The following is a 13,406-nucleotide window of genomic DNA, read 5'->3' on the forward strand; positions in this document are numbered from 1 at the left end:
TATACAATGATTTGTTACAGCACACAAATTGTATTGCTTGTTGGGCGAGGCGGTCACATATGTCTGTCAGAGTATTTAAACACTCATTTTCAATTATCTCGCCATTAATTTATTTTCCAGTGGAACTGATTTCGAGTTGGGGCTAGCTATAAATTTGCTTAGATTTTGGGATCAACAAGGTAAATGTTGGGCAGACAATACTTATCGTTTTGTTTTGTATGGAGCGATATACTATGTAGTAGTGATGCTGGACCTTCCAATTTTCCCTGTTATGGGCAACAGATAAAAGATCCAGCACCTGCTAGCTGTGGCATCTGCTTTCTAGCTACTTGAAGAGGAGTCAGACCCAGTACTTCTTACAAATTTATGCTGCAGATGTGCACTTTGCTTCATATTTGACATCTACTTTTCTGTGCAGGATGATTATCGTACACGATGGGAAAGACTCTTCTGCTCACTGAAAGTATATAATGTGATATAACTGATGTTTTATTCTTTTTTTTTTGTTTCATTTTCACGTCCAGTCTAAGTGAAAGTTACGAATTTAAGGATTTTGACTTTGCTTATAAATGATAGGAAAACACTTTTACTGTTGTGACTGCTGCAGAGAGCTCAGTTGACAGAATTTCTCAGCTGAAGAGCACTGTGCATGACTGTATAGTCTTGAATGTGTGTCCTCTGACCTCTATTAGGAAGTCTGAAACTGAAATAATGCCTCAGTCAATGGATGTTCCACTTGCCACGCACACGGAGTGCTGTAAGTCTGGCTGTTTGTCGAACAAAAATGGAACCTGTTTAACTGAACAGCTTGGCACATGAACTCATTTAAAAGCCCGTATGCATATTAGGCCCAATCATAGATCTCAGTATCTCTATTAAAAGCTCCTTGACGATGGGTACAGGGAACTTGATCGCCACCGATATGGAAGCTTCACCCCTTAGTCCTGCGGCTACGGTGGCGAATATGGCCGACTCAGAGCCAGATGCCATAGAGGATATGCAGACAGTGTGGATCGGGTATGTAATGTTAAGAAGGATTTTGATTGATTGATATCAGCATTAATTTTTACTTACTAGTATTATTATGCATGAAGCAATGAACACCTTCAGGCTGCGCGAACCATCCGTGTAATTGCCCATTCAAAGAAGCTGATGCCTGGTCCTGTGTTGAGCAAATATGGCATTCTCCAACTCACCACTTTCACTGTGCCCTTCCCAGAAAAACGACATGTTGTCATATCTTTCTTGATGCAAGTTTTTTAGTGGTATTTGTTTATTGATGGTACATGTAAAATTCTTTTTATCGTCTTTCACACGTCCAGTCTAAGTGGAGTTATGAATCTAATGATTTTGACTTTGCTTATAATGATAGGAAAACACTTTTACTGCTCTGACTGCTGCGGATTGCTCAGTTGAAAGAATTTCTCAGCTGATGACCGTTGTGCATGACTTTGTCATGAATGTGTAGAAGATTTTTGGGATAACAAAGGCTAACAGGATGAACATCTTAATTCAGTTTCTGGGGACCCAATTCCGGTCTCACTCACAAGTAAATTGTAAAATTTTAACATCCTGTAGCGGCCTGTTTGTACTCTTTGAAGATTGAATGATGAATGCCAAGGTTTTGGAGCACTTGAACACTTCTAAATAACATCTCTAGCGAACTTGAAATCAATATTCCTAACGATCGAGGTGAACTTTGCTATGTGCATTGTCGTATTTGATTCAAAATTAGGATGAGCCTTCTACTTCAATTAGCTCTACATCAACTAAAAATAATTCGATCAAAAAATAGGAAATCTATGGCTACAAACGGCTGTGGACATAATTAGAGGGTTTGCTTTGACCTTTGACCAGAGTAAAAACATCGGACAAGTAGGCACTTTACAAGCAAAAGTAGCCACGTGGCATGTTCTGGGTCCCCTGTTGTTCCTAGGGCCCCGGAGTATGTGTTAAAATCCTTAATCAATCCTACAACTCTGTTTATGCAACTCTCTGCTTCTCTCTCTGTTTCAATCTCAATCTCAAAGACTCAAACTTTGATTTCGAATTCGCAGAAAACAATCATGGGCAAAACTGAAAAGACCGAAAAGGCCAAAGAGAGAAGAGAAAAGCGGCGCCAGGAGATCTCTCTGCTCAGAACCATCCCTTATTCCGATCACCAAAGGTCTCACTTCTTTTGATTCATTTTATCTCTGTGATTTCTTGATGAACGTTTGCATTTGTAGCAGAAGCAGACACCCATTTTGGGCTTCATGCATTTTTGATGTGTTGATGCATTTGTAGGTGGTGGTCGGCTGAGACCATTGCGGTGGTGACCGGAGGTAATAGGGGCATTGGATTTGAAATCACTAGACAACTTGCGGCGCATGGATTGACTGTAATATTAACATCCAGAGACCCTGAAGTGGGATGTGAAGCTGCTAAGGTGTTGCAGGAAGGTGGTCTCAATGTGTATTTTCATCAGCTGGATGTGTTGGACCAGGTTTCCATTAAAGAGTTTTGTGACTGGTTGGTGGAAAACTATGGTGGTTTGGATATTCTGGTGAGTTTTTGAGATCGAGTTTGCGAATATGGAGTTGTTTTGGAATGTGTCAAATTGGATTATGACTTTTGTTTGTTGGGATTGTGTTTGTTATTGCAGGTGAATAATGCAGCTGTTAATTTCAATCAGGGGTCTGATAATTCTGTGGAGCATGCGGCTCAAGTGTGCACTACGAATTATTATGGCACCAAGAATATGATTCAAGCGTTGATCCCCTTGATGAAGCATTCAGCTGCTGGGGCTCGGATTGTTAATGTGAGCTCCAGATTGGGTAGACTGTGTGGCAAACGAAATGTGAGTGAAAATAATTGTTTTTCTCTATCTTTATTGATTCGTGTAAGATTTTTCTTTCGTATCTGGCATTGCATTTGTAGTCATAGGAATATTTATCCTTTTGTGTATGTCCTTTGAATTTGGTGTGAGGACATCTATCGGAAATATTGTGCTGTTGGGGATGAGTAGATCACTTCCACTGTTAAGTGAGATATCTCAGATAAATTGTGTGAGCTGAAACTACGGTCTAGTTCAAATTGAGCATTTAGGTCCAGAAATATATATGAGTTTTGTGTTTTTACCAAGCAATCACATCAAATTCCCTAGGTGGCCTTACTGCCTTAGGTAACTAATGAGGTCAGGACTGTTGCTTCTAGATTAAGCAGAAGCTTAGAGCCTCAATAGCTTTCCAGCCACCTTTGTGTTTCATATCAAACTAAATTCCTTCAATTACTGCATTTATATTACGAACAAATTATTCTTTTGGTTCACGTCCACTTATCTTTTCAATTTGATTACTTTGGAATGTGTGTAGATTGCATTATATGATAATAATACAAGGTTAACATCATCCTTAAATCTTAGCACCGCACCCATCCACAACCTGTGCTGTTCCAGTCATCTTTCCCTGGTCATGCTCAAGCAAAACTTTGCTCCCTGTCAAACTGATTATGTTTTAATTGACAGAGAATTGAAGATCTGAATTTGAGAAAACAACTTGCCAATGTGGAGACACTCACAGAGGAAATTATTGATGGAGCAGTAGACAGTTTTCTAAAACAAGTAGAAGATGGCACATGGGAATCAGGTGGGTGGCCGAAAACGTTTACTGACTACTCAGTATCAAAACTTGCAGTCAATACTTACACCAAGCTAATGGCAAAGATACTCTCTGATCGACCAGAAGGGCAGAAGATCTTCATCAACTGTTACTGCCCAGGTTGGGTAAAGACTGCTATGACGGGCTATGCTGGGAACATTTCAGCTGAAGAAGGAGCCGACACTGCTGTATGGTTGGCCTTGCTTCCAGATCAGGCAATAACAGGGAAATTTTTTGCTGAGAGACGTGAGATTAGGTATTGAAGATGACTGAGGGCTGACCGAGTTTGTGAAATAGTTCAGTTGCTTATTCTGGACTGTCTAGCCACCACAACCAATATGAAACTGAAATTTCTACTGTAAAACAACTATTTAGCACTGATTTATGCGTGAAGGAATACCTTGGCAGTATTGATGAACATGGTCAGCAACAACCATTGTAGGATGAGACAGAAAAGATAGATGCTCTGTTGCAGGTTATATCAGCATAGGTATATCACTCGTTTTTGTTTTCAGAAGGCCAGAATTCTGGAATCAACATTTTGTGGTGGTCCTTTTAAGTAATCAGATTAGGATTAAATCAAGTTGGGGGTCTTGGTGATTGTTATGCCTCTGTTTCCTTTATTTAGCTTTACACTCAATGCAAGTGGTTTTTCTTGGTACATTTGAAGACTGCATGCTCTACTTTTTAGTTTGGTTGATCTGCTCAGCTGGATAAAGTACCGTTGTTGGTCCCAAAATCACTTGAATTCCATGCATGGTACTTGATAATTGAGATAGTTTCTTTGGCTATTTCACAATCAATTACAAAGTACAAATGTGCATGTATATGATGGAGTACATGGAACGTGTGCAACAAACTCAGACGTTGTTAATCTCTTCGAATGCAATCAGAACTATGTTCCACCCGTAAACAGGAATTCGAACTTGCCTAACAAGAGGGCTAAATTGATGTTGGAACGTCATTGTAACACTAGAATGGGCAACTAATCAAACAGAGAAAACATGGCACCAACATACCTGAAACAAAAGTAACAAATTACGACACCATTACATCAACATACCTGAAACTCATTCGTATAGAATGGAAGTATCGCATGTAGAATTACAATACCAACACACCTCTAATACGAAGTTCGATTACGACCCTAACATACATATTCCTAAGGCTAAAAGCACAAAACCAACAAAGAGGAGCATTACAAATTTACAATCAGAGTCTAGAGCAATGCAATGAGGTAATACAATGGTTAAATACCCGTCCAACTAATTAGGGTTATTAGGCTGCATCGATGCCACAAATGGACCAAGAAAGGCCACGATGGCATAAGGAAAGGTTGAAGCTGTAGGGGCAGGTCCCTTCATTGTTGGTCATTAAAACCCACCATACATAACCTCCTTCTCTCTCCCTTTGTTGAACACTTTGAATCAAACCATCAAAACTAATCAAACAGAGAAAACATGGCAAGCTTGAGAAGAGCTTTGATCAGCGCCCACCGAGCTCTCAAGTCTAGCAACTCCATCTCACCCACTCACACCCATCTCAGGTCTTCATTCATTCTTTCATCATATTCATGTAATTCATATACAAAGATGGAAGCTTTCATTTTTATATATATATAAAGATTCAAGCTTTGATTGTGTGGTGTGTTGCTTTGATTTTTCAGGCCTCAATATTCTACTGGTGGCTTAGTTCAGCGATCTTATTCCACCGATAACACCAGCAATCTGCATATCGACCTTTCTAACGAAGAGAGCAAGCGGCGTTTATGTAATAGGTGGGTCTCTGTCTCCTTTTGCTTGACTAGTTTTGGAGAATGCTTAGTTTGATTCTGAAAGAAACATGGGTTTTTGGGTTTGGAACAGATTATTGTACAGGAGCAAACAGAGAGGGTTCTTGGAGTTGGATTTGGTTCTGGGTAAATGGGTGGAGGATCATATTCATTCCATGGATGAAAATGGAATTAAAGCACTTGTGGATGTTCTTGACGTTGTAAGTTTACTTTTTTCATAATCATACTTTTAATGTTTGCTTCCTTTTGGAGTGGTTTCAGTTGCTTTTTAGTTTCTGATGTGTATTGTGATGTTAGTACTATGCTGCATTTTGTTCATTGGAATTAAAGCTGTCAAGTTCCTAGTATTTTGTGGAATATATTTAGACAATCTTTGTAGCTAGAAAATCCTAAAAGAAATTATGTTAGGATGTTCTGTTAGACTATTGGAAGTGTTGCGTACTATAGGACATCATATCAGATGTATTTTTGTAGAGCTTCCCAGCAGAAATTAGCAATTTTTCCGAAGTTCTTTCATCTTCCAGTGTAGAAGATCCATCCTGACTTCCTGAGTATTTAACTGACTTACTTCTCAAGGAATTCAGTGCCTTGGTGAGTAGGGTGACCCCTTCACCGGATGCATTTTACGGCACATCCGAAGTATAGCTCTGTAGTAGTTAACTGTTTCTGATGCTAGTATCATAGGCGTTCATGTTATGCCTTCATTGTATTGCATAATGTCATGCTATTAAGATAACTACAGTAGCACCTGACATCAAAACATAAAAAAAATTTAATCAGAGTCATACCATGTTGGAAAGTGTTCTATTTACATCCCCAAAATGGATTCAACTATGGAGAGGTTCTGAGAAATTAAATATGGTTACTGAGCTATTGCTGTTTTATGCTTGTATGGGACTTCACTAGTAGATATCCTATTAACTATTCGGATGTTGTTTCACTGCATCAGTAACTGGTGAGAAAAACGGCATCAGTAGCTCTTGCATACATTTTTGCAAGTTCTCATCTTTAGGTGAAGTGGGAGATAGTAATTGTTGATTTATTCATGTGATGGATTTTTCTACAGGAAAACCCTGATCTGTGGAAGTGGTTAAGTGGCCAGGAGCAACCACCCGAGGCACTCATAACTAATCCGGTGAGTTGATGTAGAAAAGATAATAATTGCTCTTCCAATTCATTGCTTTCTTTTTTATCAGTTCCATCAATTCAAATCATCTGTGTTCTAGGTTTTCACTGCAGTGCGCAGCAAGGTTACAAACAACCTGGACAGCTTTGCTGCTCCTGAGACGCGAACAACACCCGGGAACCCATGGGTTAGAGGATGGGATGATATAAAGAAATATAAGGGCGGCCCTATTACCGGGAACCAGTAGTTCTGTCATTTCCTATACCAGCCTAATTTCATACTGTGTTCAATTTATGAAGGAATATTAGATATTTAGAATTAGCCATGCCTAGTCTTTATCAATAAAAGCACCCGCACCCTCCTGGGGACAGCCACTGTCTTCTCTCAACCAATAGTCTCCCTTGGTTTGTATTTTCTCGTGTAGCCCTTGTTACACGTATCAGAATGTATCTGATTTTACTCTCCGTTTGGATCTGCATACTATCATAATGAAAGAAAATAAAATTCAATTACATTTCGAAGGTGCAGTTGCCAGAAACCAAGATGAGAAAGGAATTCTTTTGGTTGTTTGCTATTCTAATAACAGTGTACAAAGAAAAGCTATGTGCTAGTGAAATCATGTGTTCTCAAGAAAAACCAGGTTCTTGATGAAGTATCTGAACTTGGAAAACCTTTATGTCCTGTTATGAAAATGTGAAAAGAATTTGTGGGTGAAAGTGGAAATTGCTCATCCTGCCTTCCCAATATTAGAAATTTTCATATTTTTGGGAGGGACAAACTTCAGAGTTATAAAAATACAACCTCACATCCCTCATCATTACTCTTTCAAGCAAAAGAGTTCGTCAACAATGGCCTCTGCCCCAACCACACCTATCTGTTTGTTTATCCTACTCGTCTTGGTCATCTCCTCCTTCAATATCTTAACTTCCAACGAACCGACTCCGGCGACATGGCCCCACCAATTCCATTCCACTTATGGTCATGAACAACAGTGGAGCTCTTCAAACGTTGGACTTGTGGTACGACTGGCCGTCTGGCCCAACGGTCGAAACTTCAACATAATCCAGAACCAACTGGGAAAGCTCAAGTACGACCTGGAATGGGACAATGGCACCTCCTTCATCTACACTTTGGACTCCGACCGGGAATGCCGGGTCTTGCATTTTGAGGCGGGCATTCTCCGGCCTAACTGGCTAGACGGTGCAACTTATCTGGGTCAGCGCCACGTGGACTGGTTCCTCTGTAATGTGGGAGGTGGACTTCATCTGGTACTATGAGGATGTTGTCACTAAAAGACCTGTTCACTGGTTCTTCTACACAGGTATGAAACTCTGTCCCAGTTTTCACTCTTTTACTGCACATTGTCGTAGTTTTTACTTCTTTAACTCTTGTCAAATTGATTGTCTGGATTATTTGTTAGGTTCAATTACCCTTGTTCTAATGTGTGAGGTAGGATTGATAGTTTTGGCCATTAATTCGGAAATGTTATACTTAGTTAGCCAATTGTACTGTAATTGGTTTACAGGTTAAGTCTTCGATTAGGAAATGTTATTTCGTTCAATTTGTTGAATCGGAGAATTATAAGATAAACAATCTAGGTCATTGATTTGGTAAATTCTTGTTTACACATCTAAATGCGTAATATGACTAAAGAACATGTCACATTTCCAGATTACAGTACCTACATGATTTTGTGCAGCAGATTGACTATATATAATTGGGTGAATCTGAGAGCATTTGGGTTCCGGGGCGGATGAGCGGTGTTCTTATTTCATTTGCTAATAGTAATGGTTTGTTGGAGAATGCAGGGATGAGTGCTCACGTGATGACATTTGAGGTGGGAGCCAAACTCGAGGATGAGAAATTGAGAAGTGGAATGCTCCTGTTTATTGTTTTGGGGAGGCTGCTCAGTTGGAAAGGAATAAGAGCTCCCTGGTTGAAGCTACGGCAAGTGATTCTTCTCCTGAGAGGATGGTGAGAGGAGTGTCGGATGCTTGATGGGAGGTGATTCTGATTTCTGATTGAAGATATCAGACAAATTACTTTTCTTTGGACCTGTTTTGAATAGCTTTTCAGTTGTACGTAGTATAGTGGTTCCTGGTGTTCATAATGTAGTAACTGTTTTCGAAAGCTGCAATCCAAAACTAACAACATTTGCATCTTTTTGGATGCTTACATTTATAAATTGTCGAACATATACAGTCATTTAAGAACAAGAAATTCCTTCCATAAAGGATAATCATGCCGGAATTTTTACCTGTATGCACCTTAATAAACCTAGTTGATGCTCTATTTGGTTTCCCTCATCAGTCATAAGTATTTTCTTAGATTTTAGTTAGGAACTGCATGAGTTTGAATTTTTATTGACGGAAGACTAAATTTTCATCAATATGACTATATCTCGACCAGAGTGTAACAGTGCTGATGAGTTTGAATCATTGAGATCATTATATAAGGCGGAGACATGTCAAGGTACCCGACTCGTTGGAAGAACTTTGTAATGTCATCTTCTTCAGCTTATTTTACAGCATATTTATTACAGGACCTAATGTGGTCTAAGTTAGCAGACATTCAGCACAAAGACATAATTGAAAGAAAAGTCTCAATCTGTATAAGCTAGTTGGTTATCGTAATGAAAGATTAACACAAATAGATGTAACTTGAAATGGATGGTGTTACTACAAATTAGAAAAGTGAATTGTTTGGCGCTTTGCTGTATGCTAATCTGGAAGAAAAACCATGTTCTTGTGAAACAAGCAAAGAAGAAATGGAGAATCACGTCAAGCAGATGAGTTACCTAAAAAAATGGATCCTTTGCTACTCCAGGATCTGTTCGGAGATTTCTTCTCTACAAATTGTGTTCTTATCACATGCAAGTGATTCTCATGGCAGGCTGATGATGATGAGGGAAGCAATATTGGACAACTTAATAGTAGCTTTTGACAAGTGATTGTGATTCTGAATAGCAATCAGCAAATTCCTCCACAGACTAACCTTGCCTTTTCCTTTGACATTGTTTAAAGAGTTTTTTTCACCAACAGTCCCTCAATTCTTGTGTACCTACCAATGTGATACCTCAACTCTTAATCGTACCAATATGATACCCAGACTCTAGTATTGCTATCATTGAAGTACTTTCGTCAGTTTTTTTCAACTTCTCCGTCATCTTGATGACGTGGCAAGTACGTGAGGCCCACAAAGAGGGTTAAAAGACAAAATTAACCCCATCTGAGAGAAGCAATGTTTTTCCCGCCCTTTACCTTGAGAAAGACACCAAACAATTCCAATTTTGGCGCCAATTTTCCCTCCCTACTCCTTAATTTGTGTCTCTTATCTAAACTAAAGAACTACCGCCAACTAGTCGACCACAATCTGATAAAACCTAGATCAATCTCATTTTCTATTTTTACCCTAGCACTTGTTAAACTAACAGAATAAATATAGAAATTTATATAGAACATCTCATTTCCACAATCTCATAAGAATATAGAAACACATAACTTAACAAAATTCAAATACATGTTTAAGTACCATTAGTTGCCACCTTTTATGTTGATCTGCCATGATTTTTGCTTGTAAGAACTAATGGTACTTAAACATGTAGTTGAATTTCGTTAAGTTATGTGTTTCTATATTCTTATGAGATTGTGGAAATGAGATGTTCCATATAAATTTCTATATTTATTCTGTTAGTTTAACAAGTGCTAGGGTAAAAATAGAAAATGAGATTGATCTAGGTTTTATCAGATTGTGGTCGACTAGTTGGCGGTAGTTCTTTAGTTTAGATAAGAAACACAAATTAAGGAGTATGAAGGGAAAATTGGCGCTAAAATTGTAATTGTTGGGTGTCTTTCTCAAGGTAAAGGGCGGGAAAAACATTGCTCCTCTCAGATAGGGTTAATTTTGTCTTTTAACCCTCTTTGTGGGCCTCACGTACTTGCCACGTCACCAAGATGACGGAGAAGTTGAAAAAAAGTGACGGAAGTACTTCAATGATAGCAATACTAGAGTCTGGGTATCACGTTGGTACGATTAAGAGTTGAGGTATCACATTGGTAAGTACACCAGAATTGAGAGACTGTTGGTGAAAAAAACTCTTGTTTAAACTGTGGACAGCTTTTGAGCTCTAGCAGAGTGACTCTCGCTGTTCTAAACTAAACCTCTTTTTTATTTATTTAACTGCACATCAAAACCTCCAAATCCGACATTCTCAACTCGTACAACATAAAAAGCTAAGAATACTCGTGTTTTACCGTCCATTACTGAATCGTAAGAGGCATTAAATTCTGTAAATCACATGTTGAGAGAGTGTAAGAAACTCAACTTAGCGGCCCAAACACACTTGGGCCATTGCACATCCAGCCCAAATATAAAAAAGAGTATACTCATTTGTTGCAAGTGAAAAACCAAATCCAGAAAATCAGAAAAAATCGAAATGGGAGCGGTGGCAGTAGTAGCCGTGTTGAAGTGAGGAATTGACCGGAAATGGGTATCGGGTCGGAATCGGGTGCCAGCGGGAGCGGCTCCGATGACTCATCGTCGTCATCAGGAGGATGGAGCAGCGTGGCGCGCGGCGTGGTGGTGAAGACGCTGGTTTTGATCGGGGGAGCTCTGCTTCTGAAGAGACTGACCAAGTCCACGACCCGGAGGGACCACGCCCGCCACGTCACCCGATCCCTCTCCGGCGAGAAGTTCTCCAAGGACCAAGCGGCCAGGGATCCCGACCACTACTTCAACATCAGGTATTTTTGAGCTTCCTTCATTTTAATTGTTTGGTTTGCTCAAAGCGGTGTCGTTTTGGTTGCTGATGATGATGGTGTTGGAGTTTGGTTGCAGAATGAGTAGCTGCCCTGCAGCTGAGATGGTGGATGGTTCTAAAGTTTTGTACTTTGAACAAGTAAGCATTTTTTTAGCTGTGTATTCAACACTTGTATTTTTGCTGTGTGTAGATTGATATGTAGTGAATGATGAACTTGGGTTTGTTTGTTAGGCTTTTTGGAGGAGTCCCCAGAAGCCCTTTAGACAGGTGTGTATTAATTTGTTGCTTTAAAGTGAAACTAATGTTCAAAGGTGTAAGCTTTTTAGGGGTTTGCTTGTTTGAAAGTCTCTCTATTTTGCTTGCAGAGGTTTTATATGGTGAAGCCTTGCCCGAAAGAGTTGAAGTGTGATGTTGAGGTGGGCGCTGTAATCTACGTTTTGCAGATTTGTTTCTGGGGCTTTATGTGTGTAGAGTACGATTCGTAGTGATAAAAAATGTGGTCTGGTCTTTTATTCAACAATTGAAATCCATAATTCATAGTGATAAGGCATTTCAACAACGTCCTAACTCTCATCAATAAGTAGGTAAGCTCGTATGCAATTAGAGATGCCGAGGAGTACAAGAATTTTTGTGATCGCTCAAAGGACCAGCGCCCTTTGCCTGAAGAAGTTATCGGGGTCAGTATCTAATCACATAGTCACTATACATTTGAGTTATCTTGTTTTGTTTCAAGCATTGTACTATTATTATGGCTTACTTGCTAACTTCAACATGATAGAAACTATGTTACCTTGATCTTTTGGATGGTGGTCTGAGTTTAGAATCTAAACTAAGATGTATTAACTGAAAACTGAAGAATCTCCCAGGAATGAATTGTATGTGAATGCTACATATGGAAAACATTGATGTAATTTTCACTGTCACCCCTTGCTTGTATGGTTACAGGTTCAAGTTAGTGAATAAAAAGTTGTAAAAATGTTTATGCTTTGCATTTGTTTGGCTTCACTTTGTCTGTCTTTGCCATATGAGAAGATTATTTATATTTAAATTATATTATCTGTGTGCAGGACATTGCAGAGCATTTGACAACAGTGCATCTTAAACGCTGTGAGCGTGGAAAACGCTGCTTATATGAAGGGTCAACTCCGCCTGCCAGTTTCCCTAATTTATGGGTAATTCCTTGCTTCTAGTGGTCTGTTATCCTTCCCCCTTATTAATCTGTCACATGAGCACCTTACTTTGGGGGCATGGATGTGTCGGGTTTCAATTGCACTGAATCATATTACTGCATTTCTTTGATATGATTTTTGTGTTTTGTGACAGAATGGAGCATCATACTGTACTTCAGAACTTGCAATTCTTAAAAACAATGAGATACATTCTTGGGATAGGGGATATAACGATGAAGGAAATCAAGTCAGTTTTTTTACTCCTAATCAGTTCTGTATATTCATCTTGACGTTGTAAACTTGTAAATGTGGTGGTTTTCCTGGGCACCAATCCAAGTCTTCTGTCTTGTTACAGGTTTGGGGACCAAAGGAAGGTTCATATGAATTTAAGCCCGCGCCTGCCTCGAGTACCAATGACATGTTTTCTTCTTTAAATTTTCCTATTCAGCAGTCTATCGAAAAAAGAATAGAGGGTTCATTTGTCTTGCAAGAATGATGACGCTACAATATATATAACCATCTTATGTAAATGTTAAGCTCTGTTTACCTCACCTCGTGATTCTGTTTCTCTCTGTTAGTTATCATCCTTGCACTCACTGCCTTTTCTTTTCTTGAGATTATGTGATATTACATTTACCTTACAAGCAAGGCTATATGCGTGCCTGTTTGCGAAAGTCTAGTAAATGCTAACTGCTAATTCGTTTTAAACTTAATCGTTGACACACAGTCCATATACTTGACATATATGAATGACTAACCAATTCTTTTTTTTTTTGATACGGACTAACCAATTCTTTGAAATGGCTAAATCTAATGCTCCAAAAGCGAAAACAATCTCGGAAGCTTAACTGCTGTTAATATCGATGTTGGAAAGTTATCATTTTTTCAGGAAGGTTTGCTGTTAATGAATGTAAAGCTTGTC

The 13,406-nt window shown here is 39.1% G+C and overlaps 4 protein-coding genes across 4 annotated transcripts; all 4 read left to right on the forward strand.

The window, feature by feature from the left end:
- Positions 1-2,011: 2,011 nt before the first annotated feature.
- Positions 2,012-4,332, forward strand: LOC126794710 (uncharacterized). The gene is made up of 4 exons (XM_050521479.1): positions 2,012-2,167; positions 2,287-2,545; positions 2,645-2,839; positions 3,506-4,332. The coding sequence occupies exons 1-4, from the start codon at positions 2,067-2,069 to the stop codon at positions 3,899-3,901; spliced, it is 951 nt and encodes a 316-aa protein (XP_050377436.1). The 5' UTR covers positions 2,012-2,066; the 3' UTR covers positions 3,902-4,332.
- Positions 4,333-5,003: 671 nt separating this feature from the next.
- Positions 5,004-7,109, forward strand: LOC126794865 (succinate dehydrogenase assembly factor 2, mitochondrial). Its single transcript, XM_050521657.1, has 5 exons — positions 5,004-5,184; positions 5,305-5,415; positions 5,504-5,630; positions 6,497-6,565; positions 6,657-7,109. Exons 1-5 carry the CDS (start codon positions 5,099-5,101, stop codon positions 6,801-6,803), a joined length of 540 nt encoding a protein of 179 aa, XP_050377614.1. The 5' UTR covers positions 5,004-5,098; the 3' UTR covers positions 6,804-7,109.
- Positions 7,110-7,379: 270 nt separating this feature from the next.
- On the forward strand, positions 7,380-8,554 carry LOC126795220 (uncharacterized protein At4g14100-like). Its single transcript, XM_050522065.1, is given in 6 exon segments — positions 7,380-7,527; positions 7,529-7,582; positions 7,585-7,802; positions 7,804-7,877; positions 8,365-8,414; positions 8,417-8,554. Coding segments are annotated over 6 exon segments (657 nt in total). The 5' UTR covers positions 7,380-7,404.
- A 2,413-nt stretch (positions 8,555-10,967) lies between these two features.
- Positions 10,968-13,158, forward strand: LOC126794656 (chromophore lyase CRL, chloroplastic). The gene is made up of 8 exons (XM_050521419.1): positions 10,968-11,298; positions 11,393-11,453; positions 11,547-11,582; positions 11,681-11,731; positions 11,900-11,992; positions 12,383-12,487; positions 12,639-12,731; positions 12,840-13,158. The coding sequence occupies exons 1-8, from the start codon at positions 11,042-11,044 to the stop codon at positions 12,978-12,980; spliced, it is 837 nt and encodes a 278-aa protein (XP_050377376.1). The 5' UTR covers positions 10,968-11,041; the 3' UTR covers positions 12,981-13,158.
- The last annotated feature ends 248 nt before the right edge of the window (positions 13,159-13,406 follow it).

The sequence above is a fragment of the Argentina anserina genome, chromosome 5 (assembly GCF_933775445.1).
Source record: "Argentina anserina chromosome 5, drPotAnse1.1, whole genome shotgun sequence".
Lineage (NCBI taxonomy): Eukaryota > Viridiplantae > Streptophyta > Magnoliopsida > Rosales > Rosaceae > Argentina > Argentina anserina.